General features: G+C 36.1%; 3 protein-coding genes across 4 annotated transcripts; 1 reads left to right on the top strand and 2 right to left on the bottom strand.

The window, feature by feature from the left end:
* The first annotated feature begins 450 nt into the window (after window positions 1-450).
* adgrf3b (adhesion G protein-coupled receptor F3b) lies at window positions 451-7,944 on the top strand. Of its 2 annotated transcripts, XR_007829917.1 has the most exons (19): window positions 451-585; window positions 1,068-1,128; window positions 1,399-1,411; window positions 1,517-1,657; window positions 1,840-1,995; window positions 2,098-2,147; window positions 2,624-2,682; window positions 2,808-2,944; window positions 3,037-3,255; window positions 3,348-3,578; window positions 4,030-4,176; window positions 4,295-4,494; window positions 4,591-4,770; window positions 5,717-7,033; window positions 7,123-7,164; window positions 7,246-7,278; window positions 7,383-7,432; window positions 7,630-7,676; window positions 7,796-7,921. XR_007829917.1 is itself a non-coding variant. In XM_051137750.1 (18 exons), exons 1-17 carry the CDS (start codon window positions 572-574, stop codon window positions 7,419-7,421), a joined length of 3,039 nt encoding a protein of 1,012 aa, XP_050993707.1. In that variant the 5' UTR covers window positions 451-571; the 3' UTR covers window positions 7,422-7,432; window positions 7,796-7,944. The 2 variants fall into 2 exon arrangements, 1 of the variants encoding a protein (XP_050993707.1); XM_051137750.1 differs by lacking the exon at window positions 7,630-7,676 and having other exon boundaries at window positions 7,796-7,944.
* A 512-nt stretch (window positions 7,945-8,456) lies between these two features.
* Window positions 8,457-14,236, bottom strand: mep1a.2 (meprin A, alpha (PABA peptide hydrolase), tandem duplicate 2). Its single transcript, XM_051137751.1, has 14 exons — window positions 14,122-14,236; window positions 13,981-14,005; window positions 13,841-13,894; window positions 13,351-13,391; window positions 13,142-13,217; window positions 12,941-13,058; window positions 12,689-12,864; window positions 12,314-12,535; window positions 12,042-12,188; window positions 11,514-11,729; window positions 10,551-10,997; window positions 10,247-10,414; window positions 8,775-8,961; window positions 8,457-8,617 (listed from the first exon to the last, which is right to left on the bottom strand). Exons 1-14 carry the CDS (start codon window positions 14,170-14,172, stop codon window positions 8,467-8,469), a joined length of 2,079 nt encoding a protein of 692 aa, XP_050993708.1. The 5' UTR covers window positions 14,173-14,236; the 3' UTR covers window positions 8,457-8,466.
* Window positions 14,237-14,842: 606 nt separating this feature from the next.
* Window positions 14,843-20,267, bottom strand: mep1a.1 (meprin A, alpha (PABA peptide hydrolase), tandem duplicate 1). Its single transcript, XM_051137878.1, has 14 exons — window positions 20,145-20,267; window positions 20,001-20,025; window positions 19,870-19,911; window positions 19,710-19,750; window positions 19,524-19,599; window positions 19,321-19,438; window positions 18,942-19,117; window positions 18,630-18,851; window positions 18,392-18,529; window positions 18,096-18,311; window positions 16,241-16,705; window positions 15,993-16,166; window positions 15,835-15,908; window positions 14,843-15,010 (listed from the first exon to the last, which is right to left on the bottom strand). The coding sequence occupies exons 1-13, from the start codon at window positions 20,229-20,231 to the stop codon at window positions 15,859-15,861; spliced, it is 1,830 nt and encodes a 609-aa protein (XP_050993835.1). The 5' UTR covers window positions 20,232-20,267; the 3' UTR covers window positions 14,843-15,010; window positions 15,835-15,858.
* Between the last annotated feature and the right edge of the window lie 794 nt (window positions 20,268-21,061).

Here is a 21,061-nt window from a genome sequence, read left to right as displayed (position 1 = left end):
GCAAATCTAATCTTTCAGATTGAAAGTAGGATTTTACTTCAGAGGGCTGAAATGGGCACTTTGAGTTTATTTTCAATAAAATGTTGTTTTCAGAATAAGTTGTGCCTATTTATCACGCAGTTTAGAAGCTTGAATTGGAACAATTTCGTCCCACCCAGTATTTGACAGTCAGAAACAGCAGAACATCTTAAGTCTAAAAGTCTTATTTCTAAAAGTACAGAAGGTTTAAACATGAAAATGATTTATCTAAATCAGCCACAAATGACAATGTAACCAAACACAGTTGGACAAAGCATGCAGCTCCGAGCTACATTTGTTAGCCAAATCTCAATGGAAAGTCTGAAGCCATGACTATTGTGTTAAGTTATCCAGGTGGCCTATGGACTTGGGGATTGTGAAATGCAAAGTGGAGAGAGAGCTTTGTAAATGAGCTTTTTGCCTGCCCCACTGCATTCGTCAACTTTCCTTAATTCTCATTCAGCAGCAACTTTCATTCTGGAAACTGGTTCACAGGGAACATGTTGTCATGACAGATAACATTGCTTAAAACTTGCTGATCCTCTCTTTTAAAATGCAGATTGTAAGGTCAGTATTTTTCTTTATCTTATATTTTCACAGCAAAGCGATTAAGGTTGTTATTTTAAAAATCTTATTTAAAAAGTTTAATCTTTTGGTGTTCACAGAATGTTCATTTTAAACCTCATCCGAATTCGCCAAATTCAATTTAATGAATTTAACGCTTTTATTTTTGATCTTCAAACAATGCATCATCATTTTGTTTCTTGATACGTGACATTTTCTTTGTTCAGTTTGTGACAGTTACTGGGAAAAAAAACGTTTCCATGTAAATTTATTTAGCATTTAACTTTTGCGAAGTTGTTATTTGCATTTCTGTGGTTTGATAAGGTTTCATAAGCCAGAGATGGCATATTATAATCTAAAAATATTTCAGTTTTCTACCAGTAGATATTTGGTTAAATAATTTCACTTAAGTTCGGAGAAAAGTTCCACTATGACGTCTATGTTTGTGAATGTCTTTTTAAAAAAATGAAATGCGATCTCCTTAGGATCAAGACACTGTCTGGTGCAGGAATGCTGCTTTTTGCGGCGCTATTCATTTTTAGCCAAGTAAGTTCATAAAGGCAATACACAAGAAAACTTTTTTATCCTGAATAACACAAATCACGAATAGCACTTGCCTGACTGCCACATATTGTACCCAATACAGCTCTGACTAATGATCATGCCATTGATTTCTTTTTTAAACACCACGGTCATTAGCTATATGCTTCAAATTCATTTAAATTTAATTATGTACAGTATTTTTGTATGTTCTCTAATACATACTATGAGAATCCCTCTACTGAAACTGTTTTCTTCTTCTGTTACCTGTTACAGACTTCATATGTTGGTAAGTTTTCATTTTACGAGACACAATCCTTTCCTAAATCTAGTTATATAACACACAAATAAAACACGTAGCAAATTTTTAATTTTACAATGTATATGTTTTCAGGGTCCGCAGAGGTGACCTATTGGGCAGAGGTCATGATTGAGGGAAATAAAACCTTAAATGTTGCAGTCTATCTGCCTGGACTTGTAGGGACTGTTCTGGATACAACAGGGGTAACTGTCACAAACGCTGAAATAGCAGCAGGTAAGTTAAACCTACCATGATACATGTTATTTTTCCTGATGTACATTTAATTCTGTTTTATTTTTGTATGTATGTAAAACATTCAGTTTTGACATAAATAAACATTAGGAGTAATGCCAGATTACATTTTAAAATGGCATAAATATTATGTGAATTCACTATGATTATGTATGTTCTTATAGAGTGTGAGATAATTGGTCAAAATTCAACATGCTGGTGTGGCCCAGAATATGTTTGGAGCAATCTTGTGTGCGACAATGTAAATAAATGCTGCAATGTGGAAAAATGTGTGGCAAATATATCATACTTCACACCTTTGTGTCTGCCAAAAGTGAATGGTATGTTGACAAAATACATTAAAAATAAGGAAAAGTCAGTTAGACATCACATGTGCAATTCTGGACAACATTTATGATTGTTTCCCTATGTGAACCTTATAGTTTCACTCATTGGAGTGCTCACCGGGAGCCCCGCAACGGTCGATACCATGGTACGTTTGCATCTTCTTATTTGGTAAATGACTACTCGTTCTGAAATGCAGTATCTGTAGGCAGCTGCATAAATGTATAGAATAATATTAATTATTTTACCGTTATGACAGTACCTTTTCCCGCTTATTGCGCGGCCACTCACCAAATAAATAAAGACACGCACACTAAATGTTGATCTGAGGTTAAATTAGTAAAATTAGTTTAAAATTCTACTTTCTTAGTGAAGCCGCGAAACATTTACAAATCTTTTGGAATCAGTGGTTCGGAGCTTGTAGCGTCACGTGATTTCAGCAAAGGAGGCTTGGTTACGTCATACCATTTCGAACGTTGTTTAGAAACGTTTACAGAACTGTTATTTTATTATGACCAGCAGGTGGCGCCAGCCTGTGGTGTTTAATATTGATACATCTTGCGAAGCGACTTTTTTTTCAGTTTTGAGAAAGCTCATACTCATCTTAAAATATTTCCTTTTCAGCTACTGAATGCTTTTAATGTGCTAAATGCCTTCAACTCATTGACTATGCAAGGCACCCTGTAAGATATGTTTCCTATCATTTTTAATCTTATCATTTTATCTTACATTTTCTATGATTATCTGAATGTAAATAAAGACTTAAAATACTTTTTTTTGTTTCTACATCTTCTCTCTTGTCACACAGTTACACAGGATTAAATACGTACGCTCACAATTTCACAGTGTCTCTTAGTTCTGTGTTTGCCACCGTCAAAGTTCAAAACATAATTACTACACTGCTGACGGATCCAACCATTTACAGCCTCAGTGTTAAGTCACTAGGTAAGGCAAAAATATTTTTGGTCACTTGTCTGATCTATCCAGTCATTCCTACCCATCTTTTTACTATCACAGTATTTTGTTTTCTTTTGCAGGCATGGTATACATGGAGGCACCTACAGGGAAAGTGTGTTATAATTCAAAACAGCAGCTGAACTGTACCAGTATAGAGGCTATGGGCAAATGCGTGTGGCAGATGACCAGAGATGATGTATCGGCATTGACTCTGGGACCAGGGAGTGAAGTACAGCTATCAGATACTTGCACAGAACTCTCATCAGTCACACTTCTAAAGACAAATGGATACTGGTCAGGTGTGTTAAATGCAGTTGTATGAGTGAAGCAAGATGCATTTATGTTATTGTGAATTTGTTTGTTCTAAATTCTCATTTTCTTGATATTCCAGGAACATACATCTGCCTTTTTGTCAATGGGAACATAGCTCACATGGCCACGGCACCTATTTCAATCGCACTTCTGCCAGAGGTCATTAATGTGACAAGCAATCCACAAACTGCAGATTGTTCTGCATCACCATCCACCAAAGTTAGCATGTTATGTTCCATCGAAAACAGCACTGAAACCTACAAACCCGTGCTAAAACTCGGAACTGTTGAATCTGCACCAACTAAAGAAGGTAAAGCTATAATTATATTATAAATCTCTTATTTTACAGAACATAATGCTAACTTTATTACCTTTATAGAGCAAATAATCAACTGAGTCTGCAAGTCACACAAGGTTTATAACATTTTCATATGAACATATGTAATGGACAGTTTTAATAATCAAACAATTTACCAAGTATCACAAATGTAAACATGTTTCAAGTCAAGCACTGATAAAATGTGTTTTAGCTCCAATGATAATCCTATTTCATGAAGTGCAAATGTTAAAAATTTGGCTTGCGGTGTCACACTTTAAAATGAATGATTGATAAATGAGCATATCCAAATGCGATAAACAACATTCACATGACATGATCTAATTTTATGAGATTCATGCTTGTTACATAAGTTACCTAAATATTGCACTTGTCCATAACTGGAAGCGAACACAAATAAAAATGTTACCCATTTTTTTTGCAGAGCTAAATGGAATAATCAAGTATACAGCAGACTTCACTGTTGACTGTACGGCAGAAGGCAAACCAAGCTCGCTTGAGGCCAGTTGCACTTTAGAGAACTCTTTAGGTCAGCTGCGAAATCGCACAATAAGAGTACCAATCATTTATCGTAAGTACTGAAAGTCATGTTCTACTAATGCAAAAATATATGCCATTATACAAAACCCCTTGATGACTGGTAAAGTAAAAAAAAAATGAATTGTTTGTTTGTTTCTTTGTTTTTGTAGCCAGTGACTTGTTTTGTGCAGATGAAGAAATTGAAGACAGAAAATGGCCAAAAACCAAGAATAATGAAACAGCTGTTATAGACTGCACTATGACAGGGAGGCAGGGCTCAATGAAACGCAAATGCAATGGGAAAACATGGGGGGAAGAAGTCTCTCTGTGTGTTAAAGCTGTCCTCAATAATGTAGCTCTGCAAGCAATGGTATGCAAATCTAGAAGAGCTGACTGATGCTGAGTCACTTGAAAACTTGACCTGTGCCTTTTAATGTGGAAATGTTTCATTTTTATCTCACTCCAGGATTTTGAAAAAGGACTTGGAGCAACACAAGAGGGCGCTCAGTTTATCTTTCAGAGCTTGAAAAATAACACATCCGAAGAGAGTGAGAACACTTTTGGCGATGTCAAGACTGCAGTTTCTGTTTTCAAAACAATGAACAAGGCGTCAGCAAACATGCCACTAGGCGAGAACCTTCTTGCAGTAAGCATTTCAACCATTTCACTCACTTTTGACAGCTTACAATTCAGACTCTAACATTATCAAAATGGTCATATACACTACCAGTCAAAAGTTTGTGAACAGAAATATTTTTTATGTTTTTTAAGAAGTCTTTTCTGCTCACCAAGCCTGCATTTATTTAAAATGAAAAATGAAATATTTTTACTATTTAAAATAACTGTTTTCTATTTTAATATTTTAAATTGTAATTTATTCCTGTGATTTCAAAGCTGATTTTTTTAGCGTCATTACTAATATTCTGATTTGCTGCTCAAAAAACATTTTTTTTTTTATTATGTTGAAAACAGCTGAGTAGAATTTTTCCAGGTTTCTTTGATTAATAGAAAGTTCAGAAAAACAGAATTTATCTGAAATAGAAATCTTTTGTAACATTATAAATGTTTTTATCATCACTTTTGATCAATTTAAAGCATCTTTGCTAAATAAAAGTATTAATTTCTATAATTTCTTTCCCACAAAAAAAAAAATAAATAAATTATACTGACTCCAAGCTTTTTGGTACGAGTGTATAATATTACATAAGCTTTTTATTTCAGATAAATGCTGATTTTTGAATCTTACTATTTATCAAAGAATTCTGATATGTTTCTTAAATAGCAAATCAGCATATTAGTATGACTGAAGGATCATGTGACACTCAAGACTGGAGTAATGATGCTAAAAATTTGGCTTTAATCACAAAAATAAATTACGTTTTAAAATATATTGAAATAGAAAACAGCTATTTCAAATACTAAAATATTTCAAAATTGTACTGTTTTTGCTGTACTTTAAAACAAATAAAGGCACGCTTGGTAAGCAGAAGAGACTTTTTTAAAAACATTAAAAATCTTGCTGTTCAAAAACTTTTGACTAGTAGTGTACTTTACATATTTGCAGCTACAGTAAAAAATCTGTTCTCTTGAAGGATTTCATCGACTCGGCCAGCAGCATGTTGAACGTGAGCTGGGAAGTGGGAGATGAGGACGAGAGCAGTACACTGGCCTCACAATATCTGTCATCCGTAGAAGGCCTTGTGAAGAGCATCCGAATAAATGCCAGCGAGGGCTACAACGCCACAAACATCCAGCTTCAGATCTGCCGAAGCGGCAGCACTTGCAACAGAACCGTTTTCAGCGTGGACGTCGAGCTGAATGCAACAGCAGACATGGTGAAGACCGTCGGATTACAGAGCTTGGCCAGCCGCCTGCCAAAACTGGGCTACGAGGATGCATTGTTTCCGAGCATAGTCGTATCCAGCACAGTTGAGAACAACACTCAGCCGTCGGTGAACATCAGACTGGCTTTTCCGAATGAAGAAGCCGGAAGTGCCAAGATGACCTGCGTGTTCTGGAACGTCACGGAGCAAAGATGGTCAGACGATGGCTGCGAATTCGTTAAAGGCCCCGGGAACCTCGCCTACTGCGAATGCAACCATCTCACCTCCTTCTCCATGCTCATGTCTAAGCATTCAGTAAGCATGCCTTTTCTAGATCAGCTGACGTACGTCGGACTGGGAGTCTCCATATGCTCTCTCATCGTCTATATCATCATCGAGTGTTTGGTCTGGAGCGCCGTAGTCAAATCCAGCCTCTCTCACTTCCGGCACACTGCTCTCCTCAACATCTCTCTGAGTCTGCTTTTGGCCGACTGCAGCTTCTTGGCTTCCTCCTTCCCATCAATCCTAAATGAAACCCTGTGCCTTGTTTTGGTGGTGGCGAAGCATTACTTCTTCCTTGCGATGTTCTTTTGGATGCTGTGTCTGAGCATTATGTTGGTCCACCAGCTCATTTTCGTCTTCAGCCACATTGGGAAAAAGATGTACATGATCATCGGATTCACCATTGGCTACGTTTGTCCGACAATAACTGTGGCTGTTACTTATGTGTACTACGATCAAGCAACCGACATTCCATACTACAGCTCGAAAACGTGCTGGCTTACCTATCAGTCAGCCATGCAGGGATCCATACATGCATTTCTCTTCCCAGTCGGGACCATCGTGCTGGTGAACCTGTTCTCCATGGTGGTGGTTATTGCAACCGTTCTAAAGCCGTCTGGAGCTGAAACCAACAAAAAGGGAGACAAAGATGCGGCGAAAAGCATCATCAAAGTCATTATCTTTCTAACGCCTGTTTTTGGTGGGACTTGGGTTCTGGGTCTTTTTGTCTTTCTGATGGATGACTTTACGCAGTTTATTACATATGTAGTGCATTATGCATTCACCATTGTCAACTCCCTGCAGGTATTCACCTGTCTCTCCATGCAAATTATAATACTTAAAATAGCACATATGTTTAATCATTTATATCTGATATCATCTGTACCTTCCAGGGCTTCTTCATCTTGTTGACAGGATGTTTTGCAGAAAAAAGGGTAAGTACTGATATTGACATTATGCCTTTTTGGTATAGTTAGTACCACGGGACACTGACACGTTTCTTTTGTTTTCTTTAGGTCCGAGATGAAATATTGAGAATAGTTTTGGGGGTAAGTTCTGCGCACATAAAATTCAAGACTTATAAAGAATCATGCAAAATAATTAAGCTAAAAGAAACATGTCTAAAAATATAAAATTGACTTCCTTCCATCAGAAATCAGGAAAAGAAGGAACAGCAACGTCTACAAAATAAATGATCACATGGTAAGTGTTCGGAAATCACTTAGTTTCCATGTTTGAGTGTTTATGTAAGGGAAATTCAAATACACACAGCAATAAATAGTAAAAGAGCACCTTTGCATAAGCCAACAATGTCATTCACACCAGTTTAGTTCAGATGTTGATGCAGTTCAAGTTCAGTAATTCAAAAGTTCATCAATTATGAAACTAATTCAATTTAGCTGTAAAGCAGCTCCACGGAAGACAATAGTGTCTTTATTCAACTCAGGTCAGTCAATGTTTATTCAATTCAGTCAGTGTTCATCAATTCAAAAGCAGCTCAACAGAAGCCAATTAAAATCCTTAAGAAATTTCTTTAATAAATTTTGTTTTCAATTTGTATTGCAGAGGGAGCATGTAAACAAATTACAGGACACTGATCCACCTCTTAACCCACAAAAGCAACAAAAATAGAGGAAGGGGTGCAACTGTTTGGTGAAGACCTAAAAGTACTTCTTGTACTTCAAAAGACTTAACATCTTTGGAACAAAGTATAGGCTGTGGTCAATTTTATTTAATGCATAAAATTAGGAACAGTGAGAAACGGATACAAAAAAATATATATAATAGATGTTCATGTTTGTGTTTTTAAAAGAACGTGCTGCTGTAAATATGTAGCAATAATCTGTAGTTTTCTACCCTGATTGTTGTTGTCTTTTATTTAACACTCTCTCTCTACATGCGATGTAAAAACAGTGGTCACTTAACTTAGTTGTAAGCTGATTAGTTTTAGCTCTGCTTCTATTTTGCAAAACACTATGACATCAACTTCTATGTACTATTTAGTAATTCTGACAAAATATCTGAAGAACCAAAGTTATTTTAACACATATTAAGCATGCTTCTTGAGCTTGACAAATATTTTTTGTTTGTTTGTTTTCTCTCCTGTTAGACCTGTTTCCTTGTTTCTTGTGAAGGGATATGGAAAATAAGGAGATGAGATTGTTAATAAAGATGTTTATTGTAAAATGATTCATCAATAAAATACTTTGCTTATCAAAGAGTGATGTCAAATATGTTTAGTTCTGCCTGTAGATCACAGCGATAATGGCGACAGTGAGAGCCATAGTTCCTGCAGCACCACCGATCAGAACCCCCAGAATTCCTCCATCAATATGTTGTTTCTCACAGGTGTCTCCTGTGTACACAACGGCCTGTCCGGAGGCACATCTGCAGAAACACAAGCAATTTTTTATTCTTAAACAACAAGCTCTTTCTCTTTCGGCTCTCGTATTAAGGGTCGCCACAATGAAATTGTATGGCATGCAACCAGGCATTGAGAGTGCAACTCATGCAGCCCTAGTGGAACAGATTTAGGTGCACTAACCTGCAAGTTGCTTTCTCCTGATGTACAACGCACACTCCTCCATTACGGCAGGGGTTTGGCTGACATGGGTCACTGAACGCTCGTGGCTGCCGGACTTTTGGTCTGTCATAGCTTTCTTCTATTGGTTGGGGGTTGCTTAAGAGGTTGGGTTTGATTGGAACTTCTGATTTTAAAAGATGTGCCAAATCTGGTTGTAAAAAAACACACTTTAAATAGTTAGCAAATGTATTTAGCAAAATAGTCAAAATATTAAAATAGTTGTAAATATACAGTACTAATTATGGGGATGGGTGAAACAGTTTCGCACAATATTCAGCAGGACTGGGTTTTGACACAAATTCAATTTGACTGAATTCTGATTCGCAAGCTTGCGATTTGATTCAACTTCCAATTTGATTCAATTTGGTTTGATTTAATTTTGGATATATATCAGGTACAGTACAAGCCAGATTTTCTCAAGGAAAAAAAATTAACTACACTCCTAAAAATAAAGGCTCCAAAGGGGTGTTTTTGTGGTGATGCCATAGAAGAACCATTTTTTGGTTCCCCAAAAAAAGCACTTTGAAGAACATTTAAAAAATCTAAAGAACCTTTTTCAACTTTTCTCCATCTGAAAGGTTACATGGATGTTCAAGGTTCTTCATGGAACCATCAATGCCAATAAAGAACCTTTATTTTTAAGAGTGTAATCCATCCAAAATATACACGAGAGACAGTTGGTACTACGGTACTATAATATTAAATGTTAAAATTAAATGATTTGTATACAAAAACAATTAAATTATGCTCTATCATGTTTTTTAAAATATTGAAATATTTCTACTCCAATTCATTTTTTTAAAATATAAACATTTAAATGGTGGCTGTCATAAAAACTTTTTATTAAGGATTTATTTAAACATAAATTAAACATTAAATAACTAATAACTAATTAAATAAAATTATGATTATATTATGTGGTGCATTTATTTAGCAAAATACTGCTCTCTAAAGTTTGTTTTTTATTTCTGAGGTAAATTGCTGTTATACTGCGGTTGAAACACAGATTGAATGATTAAATGAGACAGGATACGGATTTCAGTAAGTTCAGTAACATACTCTTTCGTTTAACATACTTTCTGATATTCATTCATATTTATTTCATGCTGTAACCAGTATTAAAACGGATGAGATCAGTTCACATGCGCTTCGTGCTGCCGATTCTCTTGAACTACAGTGATCTGTAGAAATCGGAGACTTTGTTTTATATTAAAAGCAACAAAGCACAAGGCTTATTGCTATTTATTGGATGGGAGGTGCGCTACAATGTTCCATTCATTAACTGACAACAGGCTAGACTAATTTATTCTTGGGATCTAAGAATCAATATAGTTTTCGTAAAAATCAGCATTGATTAAAATCGAGAAATCAATATTTTTTGCCCAGCCCTAATATTCAGATTTTCTGACATCGCCATTCAAAAAGATTCTCACCATCAAAATTAACAGTGATGATCAGGTCGTCATTCTTGAGGAAGTCCCTCCTGCGAAGCTGATCATGTGAGATGAATGTGCCCCAGCCAAGCTCTGGACCTTTGTAGCATAAGCAACTTTCGTCCCATTCTTCAAATGTAGATGGTTTACTCCACCGCGAGTCAGCATCTAAGTGAGTGATTCAATAGGTTCAATTAAATCATTCAGAAATCATATATCTTTAAGTGCGGAAAGTGAAATCAAAGTGAAATATGATAGATAGATAGATAGATAGATAGATAGATAGATAGATAGATAGACGCACCAGTGGTGAAGCTTCTGCTGTTAGACATTTGAAGTGTTGTGTCTGGATTTTGATCCATAACTGTAATAGTGACTTGCCGATTCTCTGCAGGCCATTCTAATACTGCATCATTCTCACCGCTGAGGAGGTGAAATGTGAACCCAACATACTCTTCAGATGAGTTTTTCCTGCCGTTTGGATAAACATTAATTCCGTAAGCATAACCCTCAGAATTGTAAAAACGGGGACTCTGAACTCTTTCACTGTGTGGGACAGTATTAAGGAGGTTGGTGAAGTTCTGAATCCTCCAGACAGCATTTGGACATGATGTTTCAGTCAGAGTAATGTCATCTATAAAGATCTCTCCTGATGTTTTGTTGGAGCCAACAATGCCCTGGAAGAAGTACCGAAACTTTTCCTCAATATTAAGAGTGACGTGTGCAATTTTCCATGACTGGTCCCCATCCCCTGAAGAAATCAAAAAGACAAACAGTATTTAATATATAATCTATATTGTGTTGGTGATATCAGAAAAGACATTTGAGTAGTTTGTCTATAATTAATAATTTACAAAAAAAAAAACAGGCGGTTGAGATTTGCTATATAGTAAAGACCTTATGTGCCAACAAGTGCGTAGCCATCTTTAGAAAGTTGTCTTTGAACTTCCGCTTTTGCAGTACTATATTTCTATGGCACTGCAATCAATTAGCCTAGCTGGTGAAGTGGATTTACCTGTTGTAAAGCTAACGAAAGTTATCAAAAGCACTGAAATGTTCAAAGTCATATAAATATCTGGGAAGATTTTTAAACGAACATTTTATTTTACTCATGAATCCGTACGATCTTACCTTCATGCTGTGGAAATGCAAATCGGAAGACAGAAGACAATGAGCGCAGTGCTGAAAAGGAGCAGGGCTACAAGGTCTACATATCGTGTTACATAGACACACACACACATATAAATATATATATATATAAACTGACCTGTGATTGTGTGAACTTTGCTGACTTTGCGAACATTTCCCGACCCATCATCCCTTCTGACCCAAATGATGAGCTGGTCTCCAGGGTCTCCACTCATCTTGTAGAAAAACTCAAGGCACTGCTGGTTCCTCTTGGGGTAAAGAATCCTTGACTCCAACAAAGCACTGTGTCCCTCAGCTTTGTTAGCAGTGTCAAACTTCATATAATAGCCTGCATCTAATAACAATTAATCATATTGTTTATGCAAATGGCTCCAAAAAACATTTGGAGTTTTAATAAGTTGAATATTGTTGTCACACTGTTTATTTAAATATAAATAATTAAAAGCTAGTTTGCTAATACAAAAGAGAATTTAAAAAAGAGTTGTGACAGTCTTAGAAATGTTGGTTAGAGACTAGAAAATTATTTTAAAATATCTGTTATATTTTACACCATGAATTCATGTAAAGTTCTTATTGTTGAGCCCTGACAATGCTTTATACTTTTAAGTGAATTTAAGTAATTTCAACTAAAATATTCTCTTCTTACCTCTGCATTGTCCTCCAAGTGTGTGGTCTTTTAGATCTGTAGAGCTTAAAGTCTGAACCCAGTCAGCGTCATCCTCATCATATTGAATCATTCCACAAATGTTAATCTGCTCAAAGGCACATTGATCCAGGAGAGTGAGGGGTGCAGCTGAAAGAAATCAAGTCAACATTACAAAACTGCAAGTATGGAATGTTTATGTTTTATTTGCTTTTCAGATATGCAGGAAATGTGTTCGTGTTTGTAAGCTGTAGCTGTTGCATTTTGTAACTTACTGCATTCATACATGCGATTCAGTCTTTGCAGATCAAGAGCGCTGAAGTCTAAGCGCTGTCCTATAATGTTATTGAAGGCAGGGATGGTGGTGGTTATGGTGGGAATATCAGGGTGCTTGTTGAAAGACAGTGGCCTGTAGTGCATAATGGACTCGTAATCATAGGGCGTGTTTAAGTCGGTTATGAAATCATCATCATACTTTTTGAAATTGTGCTCCTTTCCTGCACAAATGTGAGTGACAATAGAATAGTGGCATTACATTTTTATTGCATCCTTCCCAATAATTTTGCAATGCAATGCAATAAGCAAATTAGCATGAGCTATAATAAGCAACCAAAGTATGAAAGGAGAGGTTATTATAACATGCAAATAACCTGGAATAATCTGATCCCACAAGATTTGAACATAGTCATCCCTGTCTGAACGAGACTGCTCGTGGTAGAAACCCAGTGCGTGGAGAAGTTCATGTTCTACAATGGCCTTTGTGTCACATCTGTCCCCTATGGAGATGTTTTGCCCCTTCTTTAGATCTCCCACAAATGACCAACATCTGAAACAATGAGAAATGTGATGTTATGAATATTCCAACTTTCCTGACATATTAGAAAAGGTTGAATTTTACTTACCCATCCAGCTTTGTGAAAGAAATGTAGGTGCTTTCTCCTTCATAGTGCTTAAAGTCCACACAAGATTTAAGACGATACATTTCAAATGCTTGAAGGATCACTCCTTTTGCATTAAGATCTAAACAAGTAACGCTTTATGAATTTTCTCATCTTGGAAATCAGTTTCTTGTGAGCATTTGCTGTTATAGAAAATAATCTCACCCAAACTGTCTGTGAGGATATATGGAATGGGAAATTTCCATCTCGCTTTTTCATCTAATATTGCATTTCTTCGTGGCTGGGAGATAAGATTTCATTTCAGGAATGATCAAAATAGTGATAATGAGATTGAGTGGTAATTAGGATAACATAAAAACAAAAGGCAACAGAGATTTGAACAATGGATTTTTGTTTTAAAAGGAAAGACTTACATCTCCAGCAATATCTCCTTCAAACAAATCTCTTTGGGAATCTGTACAAATTAAACTTAGATGTTATCTTTTGAACTGACAAATACAATGTACAGTTGAAGTCAAAAGTTTACATACACCTTGCAGAATTTGCAAAATGTAAATTATTTTACCAAAATAAGAGGGATCAAACAAAATGCAAGGATTTTTCTGAAGAACAGCAGGCAGTTTAACTGTTCAGGACAAAGAAGGGACTCATGAACACATATCACTAAACAAAAAAAACATCATTCAGGTAACAGCATAGTATTAAGAATCAAGCGTATGTAAACTTCATAAAGTTGACTTCAGGGTAATTTTTACAAATTCAGCTATTATTTTCTCTTGTGGACTATTTGTAAATATATCTTAATCAGGTCAGTACTAAATAAAAAATAACATGCGTTTTGTATGATCCCTCTAATAATTTGCAGATTCTGCAAGGATGAAAGTTTATGGCATTTTTACTGACCTAAATTGATTTCAATAATGTCCTCCCGTAGTTCACCTGCATCTGCATCCTCACCTAACATTTAATAAAGTATTAATATCTGTTAGTCTCTTTAAGTACTATAGAGAATGTTTATCATTAAAATGTCCAAAATATTGTACCATATTGCGTTGGAAGGGCATGCGCCTGCAAGATAGATTGATTATAGATTAGATTAGCATATTAACGTAGGTTGTGTTTACCTTCGTTCAAAATGTGTTTTTCATAAAAAATAAAAGAAATAATAATGAAGTTTGAAATACCTTGAGCGTGAGAAGTACTATGAAGGGAATGATTCTCCACATTGAGTCCATGTTAACACCAGGAGATGAGAACAGAGTTTAGCGCACTTATACAAACATACCAGTGAAGTCAGAGCTGAAGTAGTACTTTGATCTTGAAAACCATAGACAATTACCAGGTGAAGTGGCACACGTGGTTGGTGTTAATTTGTGGCCTGTCATGTGTACAGTGAAGTGTCTGTATACTGCTTGTATCAGCTCTTCTTTATCCTTTATCTCTCTCTTTTTTATCTAATTTATCTGTATCCTTCTTTATGTCAGCAGTATCAGGAGTTCGGTCAGAATGGTTAGGGTTACAATGACATAAAGGGACTCGCTCATAGCATCTGCACAAAATGTATTGGACTATTAGGAAAAACATTTATTATGCTTGAAATGTATGAAAAACAGTTTTTGTTTAAAGTGCAAAGGCCTATATGTAAATGGACTTTTTGATATTTGATTTGCAAACTTGAAGTGAAAATAGGGGAGGTTTACTGCAGGCCAAGATATGGAGATGAATATAACCTCAGCCCTGAAACATCTCAGGGTGATTTTAGATAAGATTAAGAAAATATCACATTTGAACACAGAGAAAACTACAAGGTTCAACTGCATGTAGGTATATCACTTCAGATACCAGTGCAATATGTAACAAAACATTTACTATTCACTGCATTAAAATGACAGTTTGGCAAAGGAGTGTAATTAAAGACTTTATTGAGAATGTTTAAAAACAGACCGAGTACACCAAACAGTGTTGTAGCACAGTATGACATACTTTAAAATTGTATACAATTTAATAATATTTAAATGGCATTCCCCACATTGCACAAAGATTTCTCTCTTCAGACTTTTCAGAATCTGACACCTGTAACAAGACATAAAAAAGTAAATTCTCTCATAAATGTTTCATACTGCATGTCATTTATCAAACAAGTGATTTTCCAAATGGATTATTGGTGGATCAAAAAGTGTGGTAGTTAAAGATATAATTCACCCAAAAATGAAAATTCTGTCATTAATTATTCACTCTCATGTCGTTCCAAACCTGTAATACCTTTGTTCATCTTTAGAGCACAAATTAAGATATTTTTGATGAAAAAGAACTTTTTGATCTTGCATAGGCAGCAACGCAACTGACACATTCAAGGCCCAGAAAGGTAGTAAGGACATCATTACAATAGTTAATGTGACTTCAGTGGTTCAACCTTAGTTTATAAAACTACAAGAATACTTTTTGTGTGTGAAGAATCTAAAATAACGACTTTATTCAACAATTTCTTCTCTTTCGTGTCAGTCTTCAACGCGTGTTCACAAGAGTACCATGAGAGAACCAGAAAATACAGATAATGAACTAAGAAAGATGGACATTCTACGTCAGAACGCAGTGCATCAGCTTCATAATATTAAAGTTGCGCCACTGATGTCACATGGACTGTTTTATCAATGTCCTTACTACCTTTCGGGCCTTGAACGTGTCAGTTATGTTGCTGTCTGTGCAGAGTCAGAAAGCTCTTGGATTTCATCAAAAATGTCTTAATTTGTGTTCCCAAAGAGGAACGGGTTACAGGTTTGGAACGACATGAGGGTAATTAATGACAGAATTTTTATTTTTGGGTGAACTTTCCCTTTAAACCAACAAGTACTTTGTGAGTGCTTTTCATCTAAAAGAATAAAAACTGCTATATTTACCATAACTGAGCAGACGAATTGGCCTCAAACCTTTGGTGCAACTGGAACTTCACTGTTTATCAGGCTTGTCAAGTCTTCAAAGAGACACATACAACCAAACCATTAGAAAATTACAGTATTAATCTCAAAGACAGAATGTGTTAGTCAGTGTAACATACCCTCAAAGTCAACAAAGATAATGAGGTCATCGTTTTTCAGGTAATTCCGTCTGCGTAAGTCGTAGTGTTTTATGAAAGTCCTCCATCCCATTGAATCTCCTCGATAGCACTGGCAACTTGGGTCAAAGGTCCCAACATTTTTTGGATTGTCCCATATTAGTTTGCCTCCGTCGGCTAGGAAGACAAAAAGAATGTTTTTTTCCTTTTTTTAACTTTAGTCACAAGTCATCATAACCGTCAGGACATACCTGTGCTCATGTCAGTAGTGAGGCTCCGAGCTGAGGACATCCTCAGCTTAATGTCTGGATCCTGGTCCATCACCACTATGGTGGCCTGGCGGTTCACAGCAGGCCACTGCATCACAATGTCATTGTCACCACTGGCCAGATGGAAGTACAAACCAGTGTATTCGCCTGTGTAATCAGAGTAACCAGACAGTGGTCGTACTTGAACGCCAAAACCGTAACCCTCAGGGCTGTAGAAACGAGGGCTGTTCAGCACGGTGTTGTAGTCTGCAGTTTCCAGGATTCTTGAGAAGTTCTGGATGCGCCAGACAGCAGCAGGGCAGAGCGTTTCTGTCAGGCTGATGTCATCGATAAAAATTCCACCTGTAGAGCTAGTGGGGTCTCCTCTTACTGCCTGAAATGCATAGCGGAATTTTGCCCCTATTTGCAAAGGCACATGAGCAATCTTCCATGTTTTGTCTTCATCAGCTGCATGGGGGAGGAAAATATTTTGTTATCACCACATTTATTTTATGATAAACGATTACGTAAGGAATCATTTAAGGCATAATAAAACAGTAGTTGAAGCCAAGTAGTATGTCTAAATTCATTGTATTCATAAAACAGTAAGTAAAAATACTTAGATGGCTTACTATTTACTACATTCAAACTAAATGTAGCACCCACTATTCAGCAGGCAATTTCAGATGCAACTTCAATGGGTTTTTAAAAAAGTTTTAAAGTCCCCATGAAATCAAAATTGAAGTTTTTTTGGATTTCAGTATGATATGTTAGCCTTAAGGTTATCTATAAGCTAATGTGCTCAAAATTAGCTTTTACAAGATATAACTATTTAAAACTTACAGTCTATAACTTTCGCCAATATGGTTCAATGATTTTGATGACATCAACCTGCACTTCAGCTTCTCATCAAACTTTCTGTCCAATCAAATACTCTCTAGAATCCGAAGTGTCTCACACCCTACATTATAAACAGACGCTGAAGCTGCGGCTTAAATCACTTGTTCACAGAATATGTATTTTCTGTATGGTAAATGGCACGTAGTGCACTATATAGGGGATGACAGTGTAAATATGCTTTCCATTGGGGCGAATGATACAGCGTGCCTACAGTCTGTTCCAGTCCAGACACACGATATTACAGAGCAGATCATATGCGTGAATCAACGCAGACCACAAAATGTATCAAACCCATTTAAATTCTGCACAGAATGCTATAATTTATAGCTATATGGATGAGATTATGGCTGTCATATGCTGTCAAATGCAACTGTTCCAAGAATGGCTTTGGCCAGGGTTGCCAGGTTTTCACAACAAGACCCACCCAACTGCTACTCAAAACTAGCCCAATCGTGTTTTGAGGGGGGTCCCCAGTTAAAAATCACATTTTAAGAGGTAAAATACTTTTTATGGGGTTCCCCTGGTCAAATTCAGATTTCAGGGGATAAATATCACATTAATGGGGTCGCTTTAACCCGCGGACATGAAAAACAACCTGTGGCAACAGTGTTAAAGTAGCCCAATTCCATGGTTCCACAGACTTGACAACACTGGCTCTGGCCCAAGCTGTGATATAAATTAAACGCTATTGGCTATTAAAAAAGGGTACAGGACTGCTCGATTTGTCCTGTCCTGTCTTCCTGTTTCAGCTAAAAATACATCAAGACATAGAATTATGCTGAGTGTCTCAAAGCACTTCAGTGGACCTTTAAAGAATCTTTTTTGCTATAAAGAAGCAATGTAAAGGTTCCATTGATGTTAATGGTTCTTCAAGGAACCACAGATGCCAATAAATAACCCTTATTTTTTAAGAGTGTAGGCTTTACTTTACTTGTAGTTCAAAAAAGGAAACAATTACCCCAGATTGTGTGGAGTTTCTTCAATGTACGCACGGTTCCTGTTCCATCATCTGTTTTAGACCAAATTACTAGCCTATCCTTTACACTCCCTGTCATTTTGTAGAAAAACTGGAGGCATTGTGTCTTCCTCTTAGGGTACAGGATGCGGGACTCGAGGAGAGCAGATTGCTCTGCATTTCCAGTAGAGGTGTCAAAGTGCATAGTATATCCTAAATCTAAAAATCACAAAGCAAAAATGTTATTTAAATTGGTCAAACTTGGAAATTCTACATTTCAGGTGACTGAGTTTTGTAACCTCTGCATTGTCCACTGAGCGTATGATCCTCTGAGCTTTTAAGATGGACCCAGTCAGCATCGTCAGTTGAACTCTGTATCATCCCACAAATGTTTATGTTTTCAAAAGTACACTGGTCCAGCAGGGTAAGAGAAGAGGCTGACGAAAAGCAGAAAATAAATAAATAAGTGTGTATATTCTTATATTAATAATTATACTTATAAATTCACATTGTATTACATTAATATCATTGACCTACAGCAGTTGTACATTCGATTCAGTCTAACAACATCCATCTCACTAAAGTCCAGGTATTGCCCTATGATGTTGAAGAACTCTGGGATGTTGGTGGTGATGGTAGGAATATTAGGGTCTTTGTTGAAAGCAAATGGGCGATAATGCATGACAGATTCATAGTCATATGGAGTATTTAGATCTGTGACAAAACTATCATCATATTTGTTGAAGTTGTGCTCCATGCCTAGAAAACAAAACATTGTGTGACATTAAGCTCATACTCAAGATTCAGTAATGAATATTAAACTACGCAAACGACAACAAATTAACAAACCTTCAGTGACCTGATCTAGCCAGATCTTCACATAGTCATCTCGGTCCTGGCGAGACTGCATATGGTAAAAGCCCAGGGCGTGCAGCAGTTCATGCTCAATCACAGCCTTGTGGTCACAACCAGGCCCCAGAGAAAGCACCTGCCCATTCTGTAGATCTCCAACATAAGACCAGCACCTGCAAGCAATTCCAAAGTCATATTAGTATGATTACCATTGTTTTATTATATATATATTACATAAGATAAGTGTTTTATTATATAAGATAGGTGTTGTCTGATGAACTGATTTAGGGGCAAAATTCTGTATGAACCTGCTTATGCTCAACATTAATATGCTGATAACAGAAATAATTTTTGCAATATCTGGCTTCACACATACCCGTCTATCTTTTCAAATTTGATGAATGTCTTCTCGCCCTCGTAGGGTTTGAAATCAACACATGACTTTAGACGGTACATTTCAAATGCCTGATGAATAGCACCTTTTGCATTAAGGTCTGTGTAATAAGAAAATATGCATGAAGAAAATCATCATCATAAAATTTTTGTATTTGATTTAATAAGCAATTAAAAATCACCTACCTAGGCTGTCAGACAGAATGTATGGAATAGGGAACTTCCATCTGTACGTTGTGTCAATAAGACCAATGCGACCAGGCTGTAAAAAGATATAGATTTTAATACATTTTTAAAATCAACAATATATATTGGTGCATAAGATTTCAGCACATGCAAAATGTATATATTTAACATTGATTGTGCACTTACAGGTATGGCAATATCTCCCTCAATCAGCTGGGTTTTTGCTCCTGACAAGTTAAAAGTAACATTTTAGTGATAATGAACTTTTCCATTTTCTTTGAATATACAGTAGAATTAAAATTGTGCTTTTTTTGTAATGTAAAATATAAAAGTTGATTTAGATTACCAAGATTGATGAAAGGGTTAAAATTGGGTTCATCTTCAACCTCTGTAGAAGAAATAGTGTTATATAACTATTCAGATGAATTATATAAAAATGTGTTATTTACAGTAATTGATTAAAAACATGAATGTTACCATGAATACGAGTTGAAATTGGAATCTGAAAGCCATGGAAGGAATAAGGTAAAATGCATTTAGAAATGGCATTTAATAGGGACCAAAGCCTGTGTAAGTATCATATTATTAAGGTTTATAAATACAGAAAATCATTTCACTCACCGCATGAAGTGCTGCAGCCAGCACTGTAAAGATGAGCAGCTTCGGTAAAAGCATCCTGACAATATGTGAAGTGTAAGAAATTGTCATTGCTTAAATGATATAAAGAGAACTTTAACCTTTGACCATATTTATTAGAGTAATGGCTTTGAAGTATCTCACTACTGACAGTATTTTTATAACCCAAGGAACACGTGTCTCCCATAATGCAGTGTTAGTAAATGATATGCTGTTTACAGAGCGTATACAACCCAGTGCAGTCCAACATGTTATATAACAGCTCACGCAATTCTTATTGTAGTACATGTTTCTAATTAAGATGTGCTGAATGAAAATAAAAAAGAACTGGGAAATTTAGAAAGTGCAGACAACAGAATACATATTAGATAAATCCAGTGTTGGGGGTAATGCATTACAAGTAACGCGAGTTACGTAATATTATTACTTTTTCCAAGTAACTGGTAAAGTAACGCCTTACTTTTTAATTGACAAGAAAATATCTAGTTACTTTTTCAAATAAGTAACGCCAGTTACTTTTCACCCCATTTATTAATAAAAGCTCTGCTTTCCTCATGTTGAGAGAAATCGGGAGTGAGATGTTAGTTCTAGTATGTGAACATACATTAATTCATCTTACTCACAAAAAACAGATTCCTCAAAATGAATAAAAACAGTGAAATTCATCTCAGAATATGAAGCAAACCTGCAATAATTAAATATGTTAAATAATACATCCTTTATACATTCAATCCCATTTTATTAACCGATGTCTTTGCTGCCGACCTTCGATGATCCAATTCAACCGTACTAATAAGCAAAAATGACTCAAGATAATCTAACATTTGTTTTCCTTTTTTTTTATTGCTGAAGTATTGACATTTTTTCTTCTGCAGTCTACTGTACAGACGTCAATTTACTTT

The sequence above is a fragment of the Labeo rohita genome, chromosome 20, assembly GCF_022985175.1.
Source record: "Labeo rohita strain BAU-BD-2019 chromosome 20, IGBB_LRoh.1.0, whole genome shotgun sequence".
In the NCBI taxonomy this organism is placed as follows: Eukaryota; Metazoa; Chordata; class Actinopteri; order Cypriniformes; family Cyprinidae; genus Labeo; species Labeo rohita.
Note: the sequence above shows the minus strand (reverse complement) of the source record. Positions and strands in the feature narration are given on the sequence as shown.